This window comes from Enhydra lutris, unplaced genomic scaffold (assembly GCF_002288905.1).
Source record: "Enhydra lutris kenyoni isolate GAN:26980312 unplaced genomic scaffold, ASM228890v2 scaffoldscaffold13, whole genome shotgun sequence".
NCBI classification, from domain to species: Eukaryota; Metazoa; Chordata; class Mammalia; order Carnivora; family Mustelidae; genus Enhydra; species Enhydra lutris.
This window is the reverse complement of record NW_019154097.1, coordinates 19,343,332-19,364,405: the sequence shown is the minus strand read 5'-3', so window position 1 is coordinate 19,364,405 and position 21,074 is coordinate 19,343,332. Positions and strand designations below refer to the sequence as shown.

Below are 21,074 nucleotides of genomic sequence, written 5' to 3'. Positions count from 1 at the left end.
CCGCGCTGAGTGCAGAACCCAATGCAGGGCTTGATCCCATGATCTATGAACTGAAATCAAGAGTCCGACGTTTAACTGACTCAGTCACATCCAGGTGCTCCTAGGTTGAACATGTTTCATATTTACTAACTACATGGGTTTCCTCTTATTAGAAGTGCTTCTTCATTTCCTTTTCTCATTTCCCTAGTGGATTATCTGATCTTTATCCTGCTGATTTGTGGCAGTTTTTAATATATATTCTGTGTATGAATATTTTTGGTTATATGAATTAAAATCATCTCACAGATGATTATTTATCTTTTAACTTTATGATATCTCTTGTCCCAGCTAAGACTTTTACTTACAGTCTTTTACTTTAAGGTTGTCAGCATTTCCAGTCTTTTCCTTTATGGTTTGTGCCATGTTTTAAAAACTCTTCCTGACATCAAGGCTATTTTGCAAGATTTCCTCCAGATAGTTTTAAGCTTTATAATTCCACATTTAGATCTTTAAATGAGACTTATTTTCATGTCTGTTGTGAGATAAGGATCTAATTTTATTTTGTTCCACATGGGTGACCAAATGTCCAATACCATTCATTGACCAGTCCATCCTTTTTTTCCGAAGATATTGCTGACAGCAAGCGCTGAGTCCCAGAAACCCATGGTCCCAGGTATATAAAATTTCCCTAAGATATATTTTCATGGTCAAGAAATTACCAACAGGGGCACCTGAGTGGCTCAGTTGTTAAGTGTCTGCCTTTGGTTCAGGTCATGATCTCAGGGTCCTAGGATCCAGCCATGTATCGGGCTCCCTGCTCAGCAAGGAGCCTGTTTCTCTCTCTCCTCCCTGCTCCTGCTCCCTCTCACTATCTATCTCTCTCAAATAAACTAATAAAATTTAAAAGTTAAAAAATAAAGAAATTACCAACACAATGACCACACTCATACCATGTGCAAGGCACTGAAATCGAAGAAAAGGGTGCTGCGTAGTTCCATTAAAGCCTCCTTCAGCATTAAAAGAGAAGGGGAACACAATAAATTACGTAAGTATCTAGATCATTAAGTTTCTTCCAAGAGACCAAATGAAATAAAGCTCAATCCCCTTCAACAGATCTTACGGAACTCTTGACATTACCACCACTACCCATGGCAACTCAAGGGCAAAATTATACAAGGAGAGAAAGAAATAGAGGGTAATAAGGAAGGAAAGAAATGAAGAAAGAAAAAAAATGTCCAAGTCCAGATTTCCTAAAACTTCCTTATTTGGGCTATGTCCAGGTGATTTTGCTGTTCAATCCCTCTGTCAGAGGTATCAACTTAAGAAATGGTAAAGAAAATAGATTGTTTCAGGAAATAGTACCACGTGAATTCATGTGGAAAAAGGTATGCCTAAGGGAAAACTAATAATTCAAAATTAACTTTTAACAAATATTTAACATAGTGGTATAAGAAGTTCCAATTGGGATTTCTCTCATTTTCCAGAACTATCCTTTATGTAAAATCCATAGCTGAAAGCAAAGGTCCTAAGTACCTGCTTCCCCTATTCTAGGTTCAGGGAGGTATGTTAACCTGTGCTTCCAACCACTCCTCGCAAGGGACACATTTTAGCAAAAACTCCCCCTGGGAAGGGAGGGAAGATTTAGTGTGAGGAGAATCCACATCCTATGGATTGGTTGTGTAATATGTATAGCAAGATATCATTCAATATGGGGCATCTTGGTATCAGTGGTTAATGACCAAAGGGATGTCATTAATTTTAGCTGAAAACACAAACTTAGTGACAAAAAGAAAATTACTTTATTCTTCATGCAACACCTAGGAGAGGTCAACACCTTTCCTAGGTTTAGAGGTTATATTCCCCCAGATTCCTTACTTAAAACAAAAAGCCCAGTCTAGCCAGCTTAGGCAGAAAAGCATTAATAAAGGCCAAAGAAATTCCTAGAACACCAGTAAATGAGGTTTGGAGGTCTCCACAAATAATTCCCTGACCCAACACAGATTCAGTCTGGTAGAGGCAATAAAGCCACCAAACTCCAGCGACAGCCTCTACAGTTAGAACCACTGCAGGGATGCTGCTCCTGCTGCCTCTAGAAACTGCAAGATTTACAATTTGCAAAACAGATTCTTTTGATTAGGGTCTGATGTGAGTGCATCTGACTGGTAAAGCCTAAGTTCACAAGATTGTGCCATCTCTGAAATAAATACTTGGAATCCAAGTTTTTGGCTTCTCCAATAGGGAAACACAGATGCACAAAGGAGGGAATTCTCTCACACAGGAAGAGTGTTCAAAGTTACTGGGTAGCAGGATGGAAACAATGTGCCTCACAATATGGGTCTTGCATTCCCTCTATCACTGCTTCTCCAGCTTCAATGTCCATACAAGTTATGTGGAGATCTTATTAAACACAAATTCCGAGTCTTTGGGTCTGGGATAGGGACTGAGATTCTGTATTTTTACTAGATTCCCAGCTGATACCAGTGATACTGGTCCATGGAACATTTTCTAGTAGATGTAGGGATGTCATCGCATAAGATCAGAGTCTACTTCGCTACTTAAGAGTATTGAGCACAGCATAATAATGGCAACAATGGTGATGACAACGAAAAAATATTAATAATGGTAGAAACTATTATTTGCTGAATGTTTATTACATGTCAGGTACTCTCTTTACCTATATTTTTGCATTTGGCCCTCAAACAATCCTGAAAGACAGGCATTACTATTACTTTACAAATGAGAAAACAGTCTCAGGAAAATGAAATGACTTAACTAAGTTTACAAGGCTAGCAGGAGGTAGGGCTGGGAATCAACCTAGGCATGTCTGATTTCAAACTCTGAGTGACCAGTCTCTACTATCTCAATGGCCAGCGCTGCCTGACATATCAATCCTAAGATAAGCACCCAATTGATAAGGAAGGAAATGATGGTATAAACTGAGCCTGAATTTTTACTTTGCCTCTCTTTATTTGTCAGAATTTACATCTCAGGTCATCTTGCAGGAAGGTACAGGAAAGGGTACAGCTGCGAAAACAAATTTAATCAGGACGTCCGGGTGGCTCAGTCAGTTGGGCATTTGACTCTTGTTTCTGGCTCAGGTCGTGATCTTGGGGTCATGATCTTGGGGTTGTGGAACTGAGCCCTGCATGAGGTCTGCTTAAGATTCTTTCCCCCTCCCCCTCTGCTCCTCTTTCCACTCCTACATGCACTCTCTCTCTCTCAAATAAAAAAATAAGTAAAATCTTTAAAAAACAAATTTAGTCTTATTCTACCTTGGCAAGAAGAGGCATATATTTCTTGTGGAATAAGGAAATGTGTAAAATATAATGCATACATATACCACACATACGCATGCATATATATAAACAAGCATATATTCATGTTTCTACCCGGTATTAGAACACTGTTCTAGTATATGCTGACCTTGAATGACATATATAAACATCTCCCATCTGCCCACATTAAACAACAACAACAACAACAACACAAAAAACAAAAAACTTAAGTGCCCAAAACAAAAACAAAAGTATACACAAGTAGCATAGATAATTCTGGTTTGCTGTTCCTTTCAAGATGACAACCTAGAACATCCTTGGAAGAACACCCCCATCTAACCTCCACACCTAATTATGTGGTTTATGTAAACTGGTCTCAATACCATTTCCAGGCGGGGGTCTAATGCCCCAGAGACTGATTCAAGGGTTAATGGGAATGTTGTGACACAGGTTCTGTCTACTGCTAGACATGAATCCTAGCAGCACTTGGCAACCACCTTGGGGACCATACAGAAATCAAACATCTATAAGGAGAGCTAATACCAAGGAACCTAAGGTGAGAAATGGCAAGAAAGAAACCAGACATCGTTTAACATTTGGATAAAAACTTGTTTCAAGATATGTCCTCAGACATAAAGCAATTTATTCTTTTTAAACTTATTTTAACTCAGATTTTCTGTTTTTGACAAGAGAAACCATTGTTTATATATGACAACATATACCAAACAACTAGAATATAAGACTTAATTTTTAAAAGCTTACTAAATTCAATTTTACATGAGGTTTCAAAAGTACTCTATTAAATAAATTATACTCTTCCTTCCTTTTCTACAAATGCATTTTGTTTTGTGTAAGATATAATCCAATAGTGGGGTGCCAGGCTGGCTCAGTCAGTGGAGCATGCCACTCTTGATCACCGGGTGATCGAGTTCTCACCTGACGTTAGGTGTGGAGATTACTTCAAAAAAATAATAAAATCTTTTAAAAAGACATAATCAAATAATAAAAAAATTAGAAGAAAAGGAGATCAATAACAACAGACTTGAAAATCATAAATGGGGGACGCATAGGCGGCTCAGTTGGTTGAGCTGCTGCCTTTGGCTCAGGTCATGATCCCAGGGTCCTAGGATCGAGTCCTGTATCGGGCTCCTTGCTCAGCAGGGATCCTGCTTCTCTCTGCCTCTGCCTGCTGCTCTACCTGCTTGTGTTCTCCCTCTCTCTCTCTCTGACAAATAAATAAATTAAAAATTAAAAAAAAAAAAGAAAATCTATAAATGGACCCAATTATAAACAAAATTGTTACGCATAAATGTTACGCATAAATGGGAATTATTCAATAAATGAAGCTGGAACATTTGACTACTGCAAAAATAAGGAAGTGAGGATCCAATCCAAAATCTACTCTGACTTCAGAGTTAAATGTAAGAAAAGAAAGGAGAGGGGCACCTGGGTGGCTCAGTGGTTTAAGCCTCTGCCTTCAGCTCAGGTCATGGTCTCAGGGTCCTGGTTTCAGGACCCTGGTTTCAGGACCCCGCATCGGGCTCTCTGCTTGGTGGGGAGCCTGCTTCCCCCTCTCTCTCTGCCTGCCTCTCTGCCTACTGTGACCTCTCTCTCTCTCTCTGTCAAATAAATAAATAATTAAAAAAAAAAAAAAAAAGAAAAAAAAAGAAAGGAGACTCCGGGGGGCGGGGGCAGCTGCAGCAGGTGGAAAACCAAAAAAGAACCAGAGTAAAACACAGGTAAATAGTTATCAGATTCAAGGGAAGGAAAGGACTTCCTTAGCAAAATAACCAAACGTGGGAAAGATGATAGCTAAATAGAGGCTGAAAGGAATAACCTTCATAAAAATTAAGAAAATTCATCTCAAAAATATGCCATCAACAAAATTAATTACATCAAAATTACTTTAATGGTAAAGAGAGAAACGTATTTCCAATACACAAAATAAACTAGGAGTTAATATTTTTAATATATAATGAATACATATAATTTATTAGAACTAAAGATATGCATTTTTTTATCTTTTAAAGATGTGTATTTTCAAAAGAAAAACATATATATTTCAAATCTGATAAGCAAAAGTTGACTGCTTGCTACTATAAAATTTCTGGGGAAAAGCTGATTAATAAAATGGGTCCTTGCACAAAATCATAAAGGAAGTCACGTGTATGTGTGTATGTTTAAAAAAAATACACATAAAAACCCAACTCAGAATGCAATAGAAATTTAAATTTATGACAAATGCCCTAAATTTACATTTAATAACCTCAAAATGTAATGGAATCTAAGCCACTGGGGAAATAGTCATTAATTCTTCTAATAATATGTCCTCTTTACTCATTACTATTGGCTAAGATTTGGGATGAAAAGCATAAGAGAGCTGACATGAAAATTAATAATTTTATTCATACCTTGATTAACATTTTATCATTTTGTGAGTTTAGTTTTGAACATAAATAAGGATGACTTTCCACTAGGCGAACAGAATTTAAACAGCATCAGTAAAAACTAAACAAAATGAAAAAATTTGTTTCTGGTTTACTCAACAGTCATTTGTCAGAATATTTATTTAAAAAAAAATACTATTCAAAAATATGCAGTATTTCTATAATGATTTGATAAAGACCCGGCTTACACAACATCATTTTAAGAAGAGCACCTGATTTTGCTTTCAGTTAGTTCTTTCAAAAGGTTTCTTCCTGGCTTAGTCCCAAGTATATTTTCTATATTAACTGAGTAAGGACCATCTGTACATATTCATTCACATACATTTGGATGTGCTGTAATTCTAAATTTAAAAAAAAATCTATATTTAGAATGAAGACTATCTACAATAGTAAATACGCAAAACAAAACTGTTAAGAGCACAGAGGCTAATTTGAGCTCTACAGAACACAGGTAAATTTTAAGTTAACTTTGTCTAACTCCCATGAAAGAAAAATGTCAATGAGAGTTTTATTTGTTCCAGTGATGTTTCTAGTAAAGTAGTATTCTTTTAAAAAAGATTTTATTTATTTGACAGAGAGAGAGAGAGAGAGAGAGAGAGACAGTGAGAGAGGGAACACAAGCAGGGGAATAGGGAGAGGGAGAAGCAGGCTTCCTTCCTTTTTCCTGAGAGCCTGATGTGGGGCTCAATCCCAGGATGCTGGGATCATGACCTGAGCCAAAGGCAGATGCTTAATGACTGAGCCACCCAGACACCCCTAAAATAGTATTTCTTTAAAGCTAAAAATATTTTAGCAATATAATAAATATCCTTCCAAAGAACAATGGATCAAAACATTAGGATGATTCCTTAGGAACTTCTCATCAGTTCTTCATACTGTTTTTCCTTAAAAGTTCAACTCTAAGCCAGACCAATTCTCTTTGCAAGAGTACAGCTAAATCACAGTCTATGACTGTATTAACTATGTGCTGTACTTGGCCATACCTGCTTTTTATAGCTATCATAAAAAGTGCAATTTCAAAAAAAAAGAGTGTAATTTTATTAAGAAATAAAACCTAAGAGAATGTAATCTATACAAAAAATAAACAGTTTAAAATATTTTTCAAATAGGCTGAATTTCTTTTCCATAACAATTATATAATAAGATATTCATATTTTGTTTAGTAAAGAGTCTTGGTGTTTGATTCACCGACCACTAGGCAGACGCAAGGAAATCTGGGTTAAGTTAGTGGAAGAAGTAACGCAGCAGTATTACTAAGCTGCAGTAGGTTAGTAGAAGGATACTGAGGTAAGTTCATGGAAGGATGTGTGATACAACAGTCTTACTAAGCTGTTTTGGTATACTGAACCACTTTGCAAAATACAATTCTGTATTCTACCCTCTAATATAAAATAAATGAGAATATAGAAAACTGTCAGGCAAAGTCTTCTATTTTATTTTATTTTTTTAAATGGTGGGGGAGACACAAATAAACCAGATACAACTATCTATTTAAGTGAAAAGGTACCACTACTTTATTCTATATGTATTAAGAGTCAGATTTCCTACCTAGTACAAAGACCTTCACGAGCCTTCATGAGCCTAATGAAAATGTGTCTAAATTATGCTAGGATTAGCCAAAGACTATACTGTTAAAAAGTTCAACACCATTAATCACTAAGGTAGTGGAAATCAAAACCACAATAAGATACTACTTCATGCACCCAGGATAAATATCATTTTGTTAAATAGAAAACAACAAATACTGGTCAGCATGTTAAGAAACAGGAAACTTTTTTACATTGCTGGTGATTGTAAAATAGTGGAGTTACTTTGGAAAAGTCTGGCAGTTCCTCAAAGAGTTAGAGTTATCATACACCCAGCAATTCCACTTCTAGGTAGTTGCCCACGTGAAATGAAGTTATACCTCCACTTGTATAGGAGTGTTAGCAGCAGCATTACTCATGACAGCCAAAAAATAGAAACAACCTCAATGTCCATCAACTTACAAAAGGAAAAACAAACTATGATATATCCATACAGTGAAATATTATTTGGAAATAAAAAGAAATCCTGATACATTGCTACAATGTAAGAAAAAAATATGCTAAGTGCAAAAAGGTAGTCACATGCTATGATTCCACATATATGAAATGTGCAGAAAGGGCTAATCTATAGAAACATAAAATAGATCAGTGGTTGATGGTCTGGGAGGAAGAAAAGAGGGACTGCTGATGGGTATCGGGTTTCTTTCTGGGGTGGAAACAGTGCTTTGAATTAGATAGTGGTGATGATTGCACAACTCTGTAAATATACCAAAAACCACTGAACTGTGTATTTTTAAGAGTATATCTTATGGTATGTGAATTATATCTCAATGAAGCTATTATTTTAAAAAGAAAGAAAAATGAATAAACTGAAAAGCATTATTTTGAATCAGGATATGAATATTTTCCTTGTATAGTTTATTAATAATACCATGACTGTGTCAGCAAAATCATAAATTGGGTAAAGGCACAGGTACTGCAGGCTTCTAGGAAACTTTTTCCAAAATACATGACTTCCTTGAGAGGGATTAAAATGAAACAAACCAAAACGTGCCACAAATTTCTGCTTTCTATAAACTCCGTTCTGTATATCTGTTCACCTTTGTCCATGTCTACTTCTGGCTTATTATATTTGAATAATGAAGCCAAATGCATGACATCCAAACCCTTTTTATATAATAATAGCCCAGATTTAATAAATACTACATGTTAGAATCAGAGAACATTAGAATGTCAAAATTAGATAGAGGTCTCATACAATTATTTCCCTCTCCTCTCAGTCCATTCCAATTACGCCCATGTACTCCAGGAAAGCAAGTTATCAGACTCTTTTAAATTTTGAGATAAGGGGAGCCTGGGTGGCTCAGTGGGTTAATAAGGCCTCTGCCTTCCGCTCGGGTCATGATCTCAGGGTCCTGGGATCGAGCCCCACATCGGGCTCTCTGCTCAGCAGGGAGCCTGCTTCCCCCCACCTCTCTCTGCCTGCCTCTCTGACTACTTGTGATCTCTGTAAAATAAATAAATAAAATCTTTAAAAAATAAAAAAATAAATAAAATAAAAAATAAATAAATTTTGAGATAAAAGATAAAATACTTCTTTTAGAATTATTTGTTGCTTTTAAAATACTTGTTCTAAACTGCCACACCAACTAAATGAACAGAAAGACCAAGTTGGTTCAGACAAATAAATAATAATGGAAAAGCACCAGTTTTATTGTCATTACACACCCAACATCATGTCATTTTGGCTTCCAATAGCAACCAAATACCTTGGTACTGATAGGAGAGCATAAAAATTCTTTTCAAAGGTAACATTAATATGCCAAAATTATTCAGTTTGCAGCACCTGGGTGGCTCAGTGAGTTAAGTGTCTGACTTTGACTGAGGTCACGTCTCAGGGTCATGAGATCAAGCCCTGCGTCAGGTTCTGTGATTAGCACAGAGTCTGCTTGAGAGTCTCCCCTCTCCCTCTGCTCCCCACCCCTACTTACTTGCTCTCTCCCTAAAATGAATAAAATCTTTTTAAAAAATAATAAAAATAAAAATTATTCAGCTTAAGATCAAATATAAACCTTAAATCTAGCCATGCAATATTAACAGCACAATCCTACAGCTGTCCTCTCAGCCCTGAGGTACACTGACTGGACGGATGGCCTTAACTCAGATGAATGTCCTTCAGAATATTACCTGGATAGAATATATTTCATTATTTCTATATTTCTGAGAATAATAAAGGCCTGATTCCTAGCAAACTGAGCCAATGGTTTTGTAAGTGCTGACGGCGCAGAATTCTCTGATGTGCATGGATGAGGGACTCTCTGTCACCTCATGTGCCATACCTGGTATGCACTGTGCTGTGGCCTCAGTGGTTATGGTTGGAGCGACTGGGGGCTGCTGCTGACTGGAACTCACTTCTGGCTCTGTGTTAACTGAGGGAGAAAGAGCTACCTCACAGGAGGAAACCTGGCTGGGCAGATGGGGCAGGAACTCTTCAGAAGCAACTTGGTCATCCTGTCCAGGCAGTTGCAGTGCAGACAAAGGGATGCTGATCTGTTTGTTAGGATGGGATGTGCTCACAGGCATCTGCATGGGCACCTGCTGGCTGGTACCATGGGCACCAGGGGGTCCTCTGTTTGGTGAAGCCAGAGATACCCTGGCAGTCTTCTGGACGATTGGTCTGGACATAACAGAGGGGGATGCAGACACACCATGTGGGTCTAGCTCTGTGCCAATGGCAGATGTCACATGGGGAATCAGCTTAGCAGACCCTATGCAGGAGGGACCAGCATGAGTCTGAGGCTTGGGTTTTGCCATCTGTGTCAATGAAAGGGCTGGTCCATCTACCCCTCCAGTCAGCTCTGCATTCGCCACAATGTAATAATCTTCAGGAATCTCTTGTTTGATTTTCTTAATGATGACATCATTGCTGCATTCATCAACCATTTGAGCTTGAGAGCTGGAATGGAGAGAAGATGGGACTATTCCAGGCCTTTTTCGAGCAATGCTTTGAGGCCTTTGGGTTTGGGGTTCAAAGTCACTATCCTCGTCTGTAACAGAAGACTCACAAACCATGTCAAACAGGGTGTTTTCATCTTCATATTCTTCTACAGCTTCATCCAGTTCAGAGGGTTCACTGCAATAAGAGAAGTCACAAGAGTCTCTGGTCCGATTACAGTCTAGCTTCGCTTTCACGGGTCTCCCAGGATACCTTTCAACAGGGCTAGTTTGTGTCTCAGAGGGTACTCCAATTATACTGGGACTATCAGAGTTAAAACTTCTGTTATCCTGGAAACAGACCCTTTCTTGGGACCCAGCTCTGCAAGTAGCTGTCAGTGGCCAGTGATAAGCATGGCCAGCACTACAGCCCCACATTGCTGTGAGGTTCCCATGGGAACCTTCCGAAAGCAAGTGTTTCAGGTTTGGAATAAGGCTGCAAATGGTCCCATGGCTGTGGGCCCAGCTGACCAATTTGGACAGATTCTCAGATGAAGTATGAAGGCAATCCTCCATGTTACAGGATCAGCAGTGTCCTTCCTAAAGGGAAATAATCAAAATAAGAAGCCATTATTACCCAAGATATTCCCATATCTCTATTACTTCAATTTCCTTGAACTATGATCATGTGGCATAAAAAAGAAATGTACTTCAAAACTGTATCTAGTTGGGGCACCTGGGTGGCTCAGTGGGTTAAAGACTCTGCCTTTGGCTCAGGTCATGGTCCCAGGGTCCTTGGATCGAGGCATGCATCGGTCTCTCTGCTCAGCAGGGAGCCTGCTTCCTCCTCTCTCTCTGCCTGCCTCTCTGCCTACCTGTGATCTCTGTCTGTCAAATAAATAAATAAAATCTTAAAAAAAATTTTTTTAATGAAAAAAAAAACTAGTTAATATCACTGCACATGGGCAGACTGGAAGAGAATACAGGTAAAAGTAAAAAAAAAGTGATGCTTTATGGCTGTGAGAGAAGATTTTTGTTATTTTCCTTGATTGTTACAATAATATCTGCATAAAAAATATTTGCATGAATGAATGGATAAAGAAGATGTGGTATATATATACAATGGAATACTATGCAGCCATCAAAAGAAATGAAATCTTGCCATTTGCGACAACATGGATGGAACTAGAGAGTATTATGCTTAGCGAAATAAGTCAATCGGAGAAAAACAACTATCATATGATCTCCCTGATATGAGAAAGTGGAGATGCAATGTGGGGGGTTTGGGGAGTAGGAAGGGAGGGAGACAAACCATAAGAGACTCTTAATCTCACAAAACAAACTGAGGGTTGCCAGGGGGAGGGAGGTAGGGAGAGGGTGGTGGGATTATGGACATTGGGGAGGGTATGGGGTATGGTGAGTGCTGTGAAGTGTATAAACCTGGCGATTCACAGACCTGTACCCCTGGGGCTAATATATGTTTATAAAAAAATAAAAAAATTTTAAATATATATTAAAAATATTTGCATGAGAAAAAAAGTGGGAAAGAAAAAAAAACAAGCAATAAAAAAGAGGTGAGCCTACGGGCGCCTGGGTGGCTCAGGGGGTTAAATCCTCTGCCTTCAGCTCAGGTCATGATCCCAGGGTCCTGGGATAGAGCCCCACATTGTGGTCTCTGCTCAGTGGGGAGCCTGCTTCCCTTCCTCTCTCTGCCTGCCTCTCTGCCTACTTGTGATCTCTATCAAGTAAATAAATAATTAAAAAAAAAAAAAAGAGGTGAGCCTTTTCATGGTATGTTTTACTTCCAAAGTCACAAAGAGAGGTTTATTCAATTTCTTAATAATAAAATGTGTGGGGGTGCCTGGGTGGCTCAGTGGGTTAAAGCCTCTGCCTTTGGCTCAGGTCATGATCCCAGGGTCCTGGGATCGAGCCCCACATGGGGCTCTCTGCTCCGCAGGGAGCCTGCTTCCTTCTCTCTCTCTCTGCCTGCCTCTCTGCCTACTTGTGATTTCTGTGTGTCAAATAAATAAATAAAAATCTTTTAAAAAAATAATAAAATATGTGCATTATCTGTATTAACCAAGAGGATGCACTTCTGACTTTACCCTCTGCCATCAGAAACTTCATTACTGGGGCACCTGGGTGGCTCAGTGGGTTAAGCCGCTGCCTTCGGCTCAGGTCATGATCTCCGAGTCCTGGGATCGAGCCCCGCATCGGGCTCTCTGCTCTCTCGGGGAGCCTGCTTCCTCCTCTCTCTCTGCCTGCCTCTCTGCCTGCTTGTGATCTCTCTGTCAAAAAAAAAAAAAAAAAATTTTTAAAAAAAAAAAAAAAAAAAAAAGAAACTTCATTACTAAAGGCAGAACCAACAAAGGTTTAGGTCCATTCTAGGATGAGTCACAGAAAGGAAGTCAATCCTCTTCTGGGCAGTGGAAAACAAGTAACGTAACTCAGAGTCCAAGGAGAGAATTAAGAGCTACAGAAGGAAAGTCTTTAGCAGGGAAGGGAGACTGGACTGGGAGGAGAGCCACTAGGGGGTGCCTCCTGGGGTCAGGGGCAAAGGCAGTTTGCAGACCAGAAGCAAGGATGAGTGGGCCAGGTCAGGTGCCAGGACTGTAACCAAATCTTAGGAGCTGGCTATCTGTCTCCTGGCTGTCTGAAATTCCTGAAATACTGCCCTTCATTTCACCATTTGGAAGAAGAAAGATATGTCTGGTTTATTCCGCCATTTAAGCCTCCTGGGCACGTAAGGATAACCATCTACCAAACAGGAGTAAGCCATTCTTTATTGGTCAGAGGTCAAAAAGAATCACTTGTTATGGGTCCTTGGCTGGGTAACAGTGAGGAAAACATAATGGGCAAGAAAAGTAAACTGGGACATGAGGAGTCTGTATGTGATCAGAATGGTCAAGTGTGTTTTTGATAAAGGGGAGATCCTGGGGAAAACTGAGCAGGGGAGGAACAAGGATCTTGATGTATGGTTTAGTCTGTCCTGTTCATCTGTAGCTGTGAGTGAAAAGTGGTGCCTCACTGTAGGTGGGCTCCACACTAAGGTGCCAAGGTCTAACTGTAATGTCAGGTGGCCATACAAAAGGACACATCTGAACCTCCATGGCACCCCATCAATAGGTAAATTCAAAACCTTTCACATGTTATGAGGTCTCTGTGATATGGTCATGGCTACAGTCAACCCCTCAAGCCTCATTTCCTACTACTATGGGTTTTTCCCATATTTCTCGCAGTCTCCTCTTCTCTTAACAGTTTCTCATGCCCACTGGGCCTCTAAAAACTCATTCTCTGGGGTGGGGGGGAGGGGTCTGGGTGGCTCAGATGGTTAAGCATCTGCCTTTGGCTCAGGTCATGATCAAGCCCTGCATTGGGCTCCCTGCTCAGTGTATAGCCTGCTTCTCCCTGTCCTTATGCCATTCCCTCTGCTTATGTTCTCTGGCTCTGTCAAATAAATAAGCAAAATCCTTAAAAACAAACAAATAAACAAAAAACTTGTTCTTTGGTGTGATATGCAGCCCTCTTCTTTCTTCATCTGGAAAACCTTTCAAAACTGAACTTGGGACCACCTCCTGTTGAAGTCTTTATAGACCTCCTTTCAGTCTCAGATATTTATTTACTTGTTCACTCTTCACTTGTATTTCTATCATCTCTTATCTCTGTACTATTATCATTGCCATTTGTGTCTGTCTCTCAAACTTGACTGAGAATTCCTTGAGGACAGGAACCATAATTTTTTAAACTTTTTATTTATTTTTAAACTTTTAGTATAAGGGACTATAATTTTTCATTCTTCAATTAGGACCTAGTTGGGGACAGAGATATTAACATGATATGGCCCTGCTCTTATGACCTTATAAGCCATTGTTAATGATGAATAAATGAAGAATGAATTAATAGGGGTGCCTTGGTGGCTCAGTGGGTTAAAGCCTCTGCCTTCGGCTCAGGTCATGATCCCAAGGTCCTGGGATTTGAGCCCCGCACATCGGGCTCTTTGCTCAGCAGGGAGCCTGCCTCTTTGCCTACTTGTGATCTCTGTCTGTCAAATAAATAAATAAAATCTTTAAAAAACAATAAAAAAAAGAACTAATTAATAAACATATAAATACTGGCAGGGCCATCAACACTTACAAAATAAACATAACACCCTCATATAAGAACATGAAATTTCCTCCTATCAGTTTTATTGTAATCACTGAAGCGAACAGAGGAGTCTTCTCCCCAGTAGTCCCAAACCACAGCTGTCTTGTACACAGGAGAGTAGTAAGTGAGCTACCAGATTTTATGAAGCAGCCCAGTAAATGGGAAGACCAGTGACTGGTGTCAGAGTTAGGAACTTCAGTTCCAGCCTGGAACTGATGTCTGTGGCCTAAGACAAGTCACTAATTACCTCTAAGCTAAAATGTCAGGACTATATGATCTTTATGTTCCCTTCATACTTCAGGAAGTTAGGGACTTATTTTATTTATATTCCTTTTATGTAACTTTAAAGTAAAAATGCAGATAAAAGAGAAAGACTAGTACACTTATCCCAATGAGCACTGAGTAATGTACAGAACTGCTGAATCATTACACTGTACCTCTGAACCAAATGTACTGTATGCTAACTATACCGGAATTAAAATAAAAAGCTTGGTTAAAAAAAAAAAAAAAAAACTGAGGTTTTTGTTGTTTGTTTTTTAAGCTTTCTTTTTTCTTTTTTTTAAGATTTTATTTATTTATTTGACAGAGAGAGATCACAAGCAGGCAGAAAGGCAGGCAGAGAGAGAGGAGGAAGCAGGCTCCCTGCTGAGCAGAGAGCCCGATGCGGGGCTCGATCCCAGGACTCGGAGATCATGACCTGAGCCGAAGGCAGCGGCTTAACCCACTGAGCCACCCAGGCGCCCATGTTTTTTAAGCTTTCTTAATATACCTATTTAATTGGTATGGCAGAGATCATCTGCCTACCCGGTATCCATTCTTTTTCCTTACAGAGAGTCCCAGTTTATTGGGGCAGCAATATGGTCACCTAAAACACATTTCCCAGCTTTCTTTCAAATAGGAATTGTCATATGACACAGTTCCGGCCAATAACATATAAGTTATATATATAAAATAAATAAAAGTCACTGAGCGACATGTCTGATTTTGGCCTTTTTGCCTTTTTCCCTTTGTCCTTCCCTTTCTTTCTGCCTGGAATAAGGACAGGATGGCTGGAGCTCCTGAGGCCACAGTGGGAACATGAAGTAAGAACTTACGGATGGGAGAGAACACCCAGAAGGAGCTTGGGTCCCTGCTGACATTGTATGGCCACTACATCAACTCTGAACTATCTAGGATTCTTTGTTACATAAGGAAATATAAGGCCCTGATCTTGCTTAAGCCACTGAACTCAATTACTGATATACAAAAAATAATATTCATCTCTAGTTTTTTAATTTTTATTTTTTATAGATTTTATTTATTTATTTGACAGAGAAAGACACAGCAAGAGAGGGAGAAGCAGGCTTCCCGCTGAGCAAGCAGCCCAATGCGGGATTCAATCCTAAGACCCTGGGATCATGACCTGAGCCAAAGGCAGATGCTTAACAACTGAACCACCCAGGTGCCCCCATCCCTGGTTTTTATTTACTTATTTTTTAAAGATTTTATTTATTTATTTGACAGACATATCACAAGTAGGCAGAGAGGCAGTCAGAGAGGGGGGTGGGAAGCAGGCTCCCTGCTGAGCAGAGCCCGATGCGGGGCTCGATCCCAGGACCCTGAGATCACGACCTAAGCCAAAGGCAGAGGCTTTAACCCACTGAGCCACCCAGGCACCCCCATCCCTGGTTTTTAGAATCTCAGAGGAATCCTTCAATTTCTCTGCACCATCCCCCAAGTACAACTGTTTCTCAGACTGGACTCCACAAATAAACTATTGGGAGGTCTATAATTCTATTTCAAAATGTATATAACTGTTTCCATTTTGATTCTAGTAGAAATATGATTAATATAAGCATATGATGAATCATCTAAATAACCGCCTTAGGTCCGACTACCGCCTGCATGTCTGTACTCACATTATGGTCCGTAACCACCTAGTGACATGATTCAACTTTCAATTTGTTGGGAAGCCCGTTAATGCGGTTTCTTTTTTAGCAAATATAAATATAAAACTTGTCATTTGCATTAATAATTTGCAAATGAAAGCCATCATGATTTGACATCATGAAAATGGCATATGTGATACTGAAACAATACACCACTTTAAGTGTCACAGAGTAATGAGAAAATAAAAGGAGCTGAAATAAATATATATGTTCATAGAAAGAAAATAATATACATTATGACACAATATCTGAATGAAGATTTAACAGTTCAAATATGTAAAAATGTGGCAGATTCAAAACACAAAATTATATAAGCATGTGGAACTCCAAAGAACTTACTGTTCAGGTAAAAGCTACGATACAGTAGTAAAATAATACCTTTGCTGAAGGTACCACAAGCCAGAAAAAAAATTATAAGACAAAATAGATACAATTTTAAATTTTGTTAAAAGCTTATCCACTTAATTCTATAATAATCAGCAACCTTTAAGAATCAATAGATAGTAATCATAAGTCACTTTTATTACATTCTGAAATTTACTAGCAATCTCATGAAGAGGCTCTTAAACTTTTCTTGAGTATCATAAAATGAAAATATTTTCCAGTATCATTATTAATATATTTCAGCCAGGCAACCAATGTTAACCAATGTAGTTATGAGAGCATAATCTGCTGATATTTAGGGTAATTAAATGGATTGAGTCCAAGCCGACAAGGAATAGCTATCAATATATTGCAATACATTCTATATTTAATACAAAACTGTATCAGTAAGAAGACAATTAAGGTATTTCTGAACTGCTAAAAATAAGTTCTAGAACCTACTGATTTGCTTCAACAGTCTGATAATGAGGACTACACTGAAAAATAATGCCTTTTCTACATTTTCAAGAAATAAAAATAACTTCAGATAGTATTTCTCATATCTGATATGGGCAATGATTAGATTAGACATTCAGCTTTACAGAGTTATCATGTGACACTTGATTAAAAACAAATTCAAAGAGGGGCGCCTGGGTGGCTCAGTCAGTTGAATGTCCAATTCTTGTTTTGGCTCAGGTGGTGATCTCAGGGTCATAAGATCAAGCTCTGCATGCAGGCCCACATTAGTGGGGAGTCTGCTTGGGATTCTGTCTCTTCCACTCCCTCTACCCTCTTCTCCCTGCTCACTCACTCTAATAAATAAATAAATCTTAAAAACAAAACAAAACTCAGAGTCCTGACTAGCAGAGTTTAGGTTAAGTATGAAATTTGCTTATCCTAAATTAGCAAACAAAGCTGTGAAATTATTATTACCACACTGTATGTTAACTTAGGCAAGGCGACATTCTATATATTAGTATTTACATTACTGAAGTCAAAATCAGAAAGCCATTAAATATAGAGTCAGACATTCTACTACTAAACCCAACACTAGGGGCGCCTGGATGGCTCAGTCAGTTAAGCAACTGCCTTCAGCTCAGGTCATGATCCCAGGGTCCTGGGATCGAGCCCATGTCAGGCTCCCTGCTCAGCTCTCCCTCTCCCTCTCCCGCCCCCCCACTTGAGCTCTCTCTCTCAAATAAATAAATTTTTAAAAAAATAAACAAAAAATAAACCCTTACTAATCATTAAGGTTTCAGTAGAATAATATAAAACTAGTTATTATTACAGCTAGTATTTATTGAATAATTATTAATTGCCAAGCACTCTTCTAGGACTTGACATACCAATAATGCTAATTATAGCAATAATCCTAATAAGTTAAATAAATTATTATCCTCACTTTATAAATGAGTAACTAAGTCATTCGAACAAAGCAGTGGTGGAGCCAAAATTTGAACTTTGGTCATACTCCAGAGCTTATGCTTTTAACATAACATACTCTAGCACTGTGACAGTAGAAAAGATATTGTCTCAAATCTGGTTCCCCATCACATTCATGTTAATTTGAGTTTATGTTGGTTTTACAGTTTAATTTTGTTTGAATTGGTGGGACTGTTTTGGTTTACAGCTATCTCAGAACTATAATCATAAATTTTATGTTTATACCTACTTAAATAATATTATGACCAAAAATGACTTAAGGTAGCACTGGGTATAAGGAAGATCCATGAAAATGTTCTTCTTTCAAAAGACTGAGAAAAATTTTTTAGGAAAAAAAAAAAAAAGAATATGAAAAGATTGTCACTTTTCCAAAACCTGACAAAATGAGTTACTAGACAAATACCAGTGAATGTCTAGTTAGCTTTTATCTCACTTCAGTTACAACAATCTGACCCACAGCCCTTATAGTTCCTCTTTATAAAGTTCTGAACCTTTCAAAGGATTTGTGTTGCAGATGTTTTAATACCACTAAGTATCAATTGCTTATGGATGACAAAACTGACACAAGGGGAAAAAAAATCTTAGTAGCCATATATCTATAAAAGAAGTTGAATGTTTAAAAAAAAAAACAACCTCCAAAAGAAAGATTTCACTGCAGGGCACCTGGTGGCTCAGTCAAATGTCTGCCTTCAGCTCAAGTCATGGTTATGATCTCAGGGTCCTGGGACCCAGCTGGGTGTCAGGCTCCCTGCTCTGCTGAGAGTCTGCTTCTCCCTCTCCCTCTGCCCAGCCCCCACCCCCAACTGCCACCAGCTCATGCTTGCTCTGTCTCTCTCTCTTTCAAATAAATAAAAAAGTTCTTTAAAAAATAGAGAAAGAAAAAGAAATATTTCACTGGTAAACTCTATTACACTTTCAAGGAAGAAATAATACCAAAATTACACAAATATTTTCAAAAAATAGGAAGAGAAGGGAACATTATCCAACTTGTCTAAGGAGACCAGCATAACCCTACTACCAAAATCTGACAAAAATATTACCATAAAGAAAATTACAGATCAACATTCCTTATTTTATGTAAAAATCCTTTACAAAACATTAGCAAAATGAATCCAACAATATATAAAATGGGTAATACATCATGACCAAATAAGAGTTACCCTAGGAATGTAAAGTTGGCTGAACATTCAAAAATCAACCAATATAATTCAACATATTAAGTCCACAGGAGAAAAACCATGACATGATTATCTTAACAGATGCAGACAAAGCATCTGACAAAATTAAATATTCATTAACAATTAAAAACTCTTAGTAAGCTAATAATAGAATGTCCTCAAGCTGATAAAGGATATCTATAAAAAATCTACAGCTAATATTAAACTTAATATAAAAGACTGAATTGCTTTTTCTCAAGACCAGGAGTAAGATAAGAATGCTCTTGCAGGGGGCGCCTGGGTGGCTCAGTGGGTTAAGCCGCTGCCTTCAGCTCAGGTCATGATCCCAGGTCCTGGGTTCAAGCCCCACATCGGGCTTTCTGCTCAGCAGGGAGCCTGCTTCCTCCTCTCTCTCTGCCTGCCTCTCTGCCTACTTGTGATTTCTCTCTGTCAAATAAATAAATAAAATCTTTAAAAAAAAAAAAAAAAGAATGCTCTTGCATCACCTTTATTCAACACTGTAACACTGAAATAATGCCATAAAAAGAAATAAAAGAAAACTTAACCAGAAGTAAAACTGTTTTTACATGTAGATGATACTGCTGTTTATGTTGAAAATTCCAGAGGATTCATGAAACTGCTAGAACTCATAAATAAATTTATTAGTAATCAGGTACAAGATTAACATTCTTAAAAAATCAATTATTTTCTATGCACTAGCAATGAAACATTAGAAAATTAAATGTTTAAAAATTCTATTTAGAGTAGTATCAAAAATATTAAACACGTAAGAATAAGTCTAACAAACGTATCCAAGACTTCTATACTAAAAACTACAAAACATGCCTGAGAGAAATTAAATGTGACGTCAATAAAGAGATAAATACTATAGTTGTAGATCGGAAGATTCAATATAGTTAGGTTGCTATTATTCCGAACTGATCTATACATTCAGTACAATTCCCAACAAAATTCTACTTGGCTTTTTTAGAAGAAATAGATAAACTGATTTAAGATTTATATGGAAATGCAAAAGATCTGGAATAATCAAAGCAAAATCTTTAAATAAGGATAAAGTTGGAGACTCATTACACCTGATTTCAAAGCTTAGAGTAATTTCAACCAAACAGTAATCAAGATCATGGAGTACTATCAAAAGAAAAGATACATACATCAATGGAATAGAATGAGTGTGCAGAAACGGACCCACACATATTTGGTCAACTGATTTTCTTCAAAAGCCAAAGGCAATGCAATAGGAAAGGAAATTTTTTTCAACAAACAATGCTAAATCAATTGGACAGCCATTAAAAAACAATCTTCAGTGAAACTACACATAAAAATTAACTCAAAATGGATCACAGACCTAAATCTAAAACAGTGCCTCGATGGCTCAGTCAGCTGAGTGCCCAAATCTTCATCTCGGCTCAGGTCTTGATCTCACAGTTGTGAGTTCAAGCCCCACATTGGGCTCCACCCTGGATGTGGAGCCTACTTAAAAACAAACAAACAAACAAAACAAATCTAAAACCTAAAACTAGAAAAATTCCAGAAGAAATCATAGGATAGTATCTTTGTCACCTTGGGGCAGGCAAAGGTGTCTTAGGATGCAAAATGCACAAACCATAAAAAATTTGATAAACTGGACTCCATCAATTGCTAATGGAATATAAATAATCCAGGAATGGTGAAGCTATCCATCAAACTTAAACACACTCAACCATGCTACCTTCTTTCAGCAGATCCCCTATGTAACTTTCAACATTATCTAAGGAAATCTGGGGATGGTCTAAGAAGCACTGACAATGTCTCAACTAACAAATCAGTGACTAACAAAGCTAGAAACAAAAGAAAATAAAACAAACCATGGGAAGTA

The 21,074-nt window shown here is 38.1% G+C and overlaps 1 protein-coding gene across 3 annotated transcripts in view; it reads right to left on the bottom strand.

Moving 5' to 3' along the window:
• Positions 1–21,074, bottom strand: part of LOC111146179 (KIAA1958 ortholog) — a 161,321-nt gene that overhangs the window by 59,897 nt on the left and 80,350 nt on the right. For all 3 annotated transcript variants that reach the window (XM_022501612.1, XM_022501613.1, XM_022501611.1), the window contains exon 2: positions 9,567–10,761. In XM_022501612.1, the coding sequence (XP_022357320.1) occupies positions 9,567–10,737 (1,171 nt within the window). In that variant the 5' untranslated portion in view covers positions 10,738–10,761. The remainder of the gene's footprint in view (positions 1–9,566; positions 10,762–21,074) is intronic.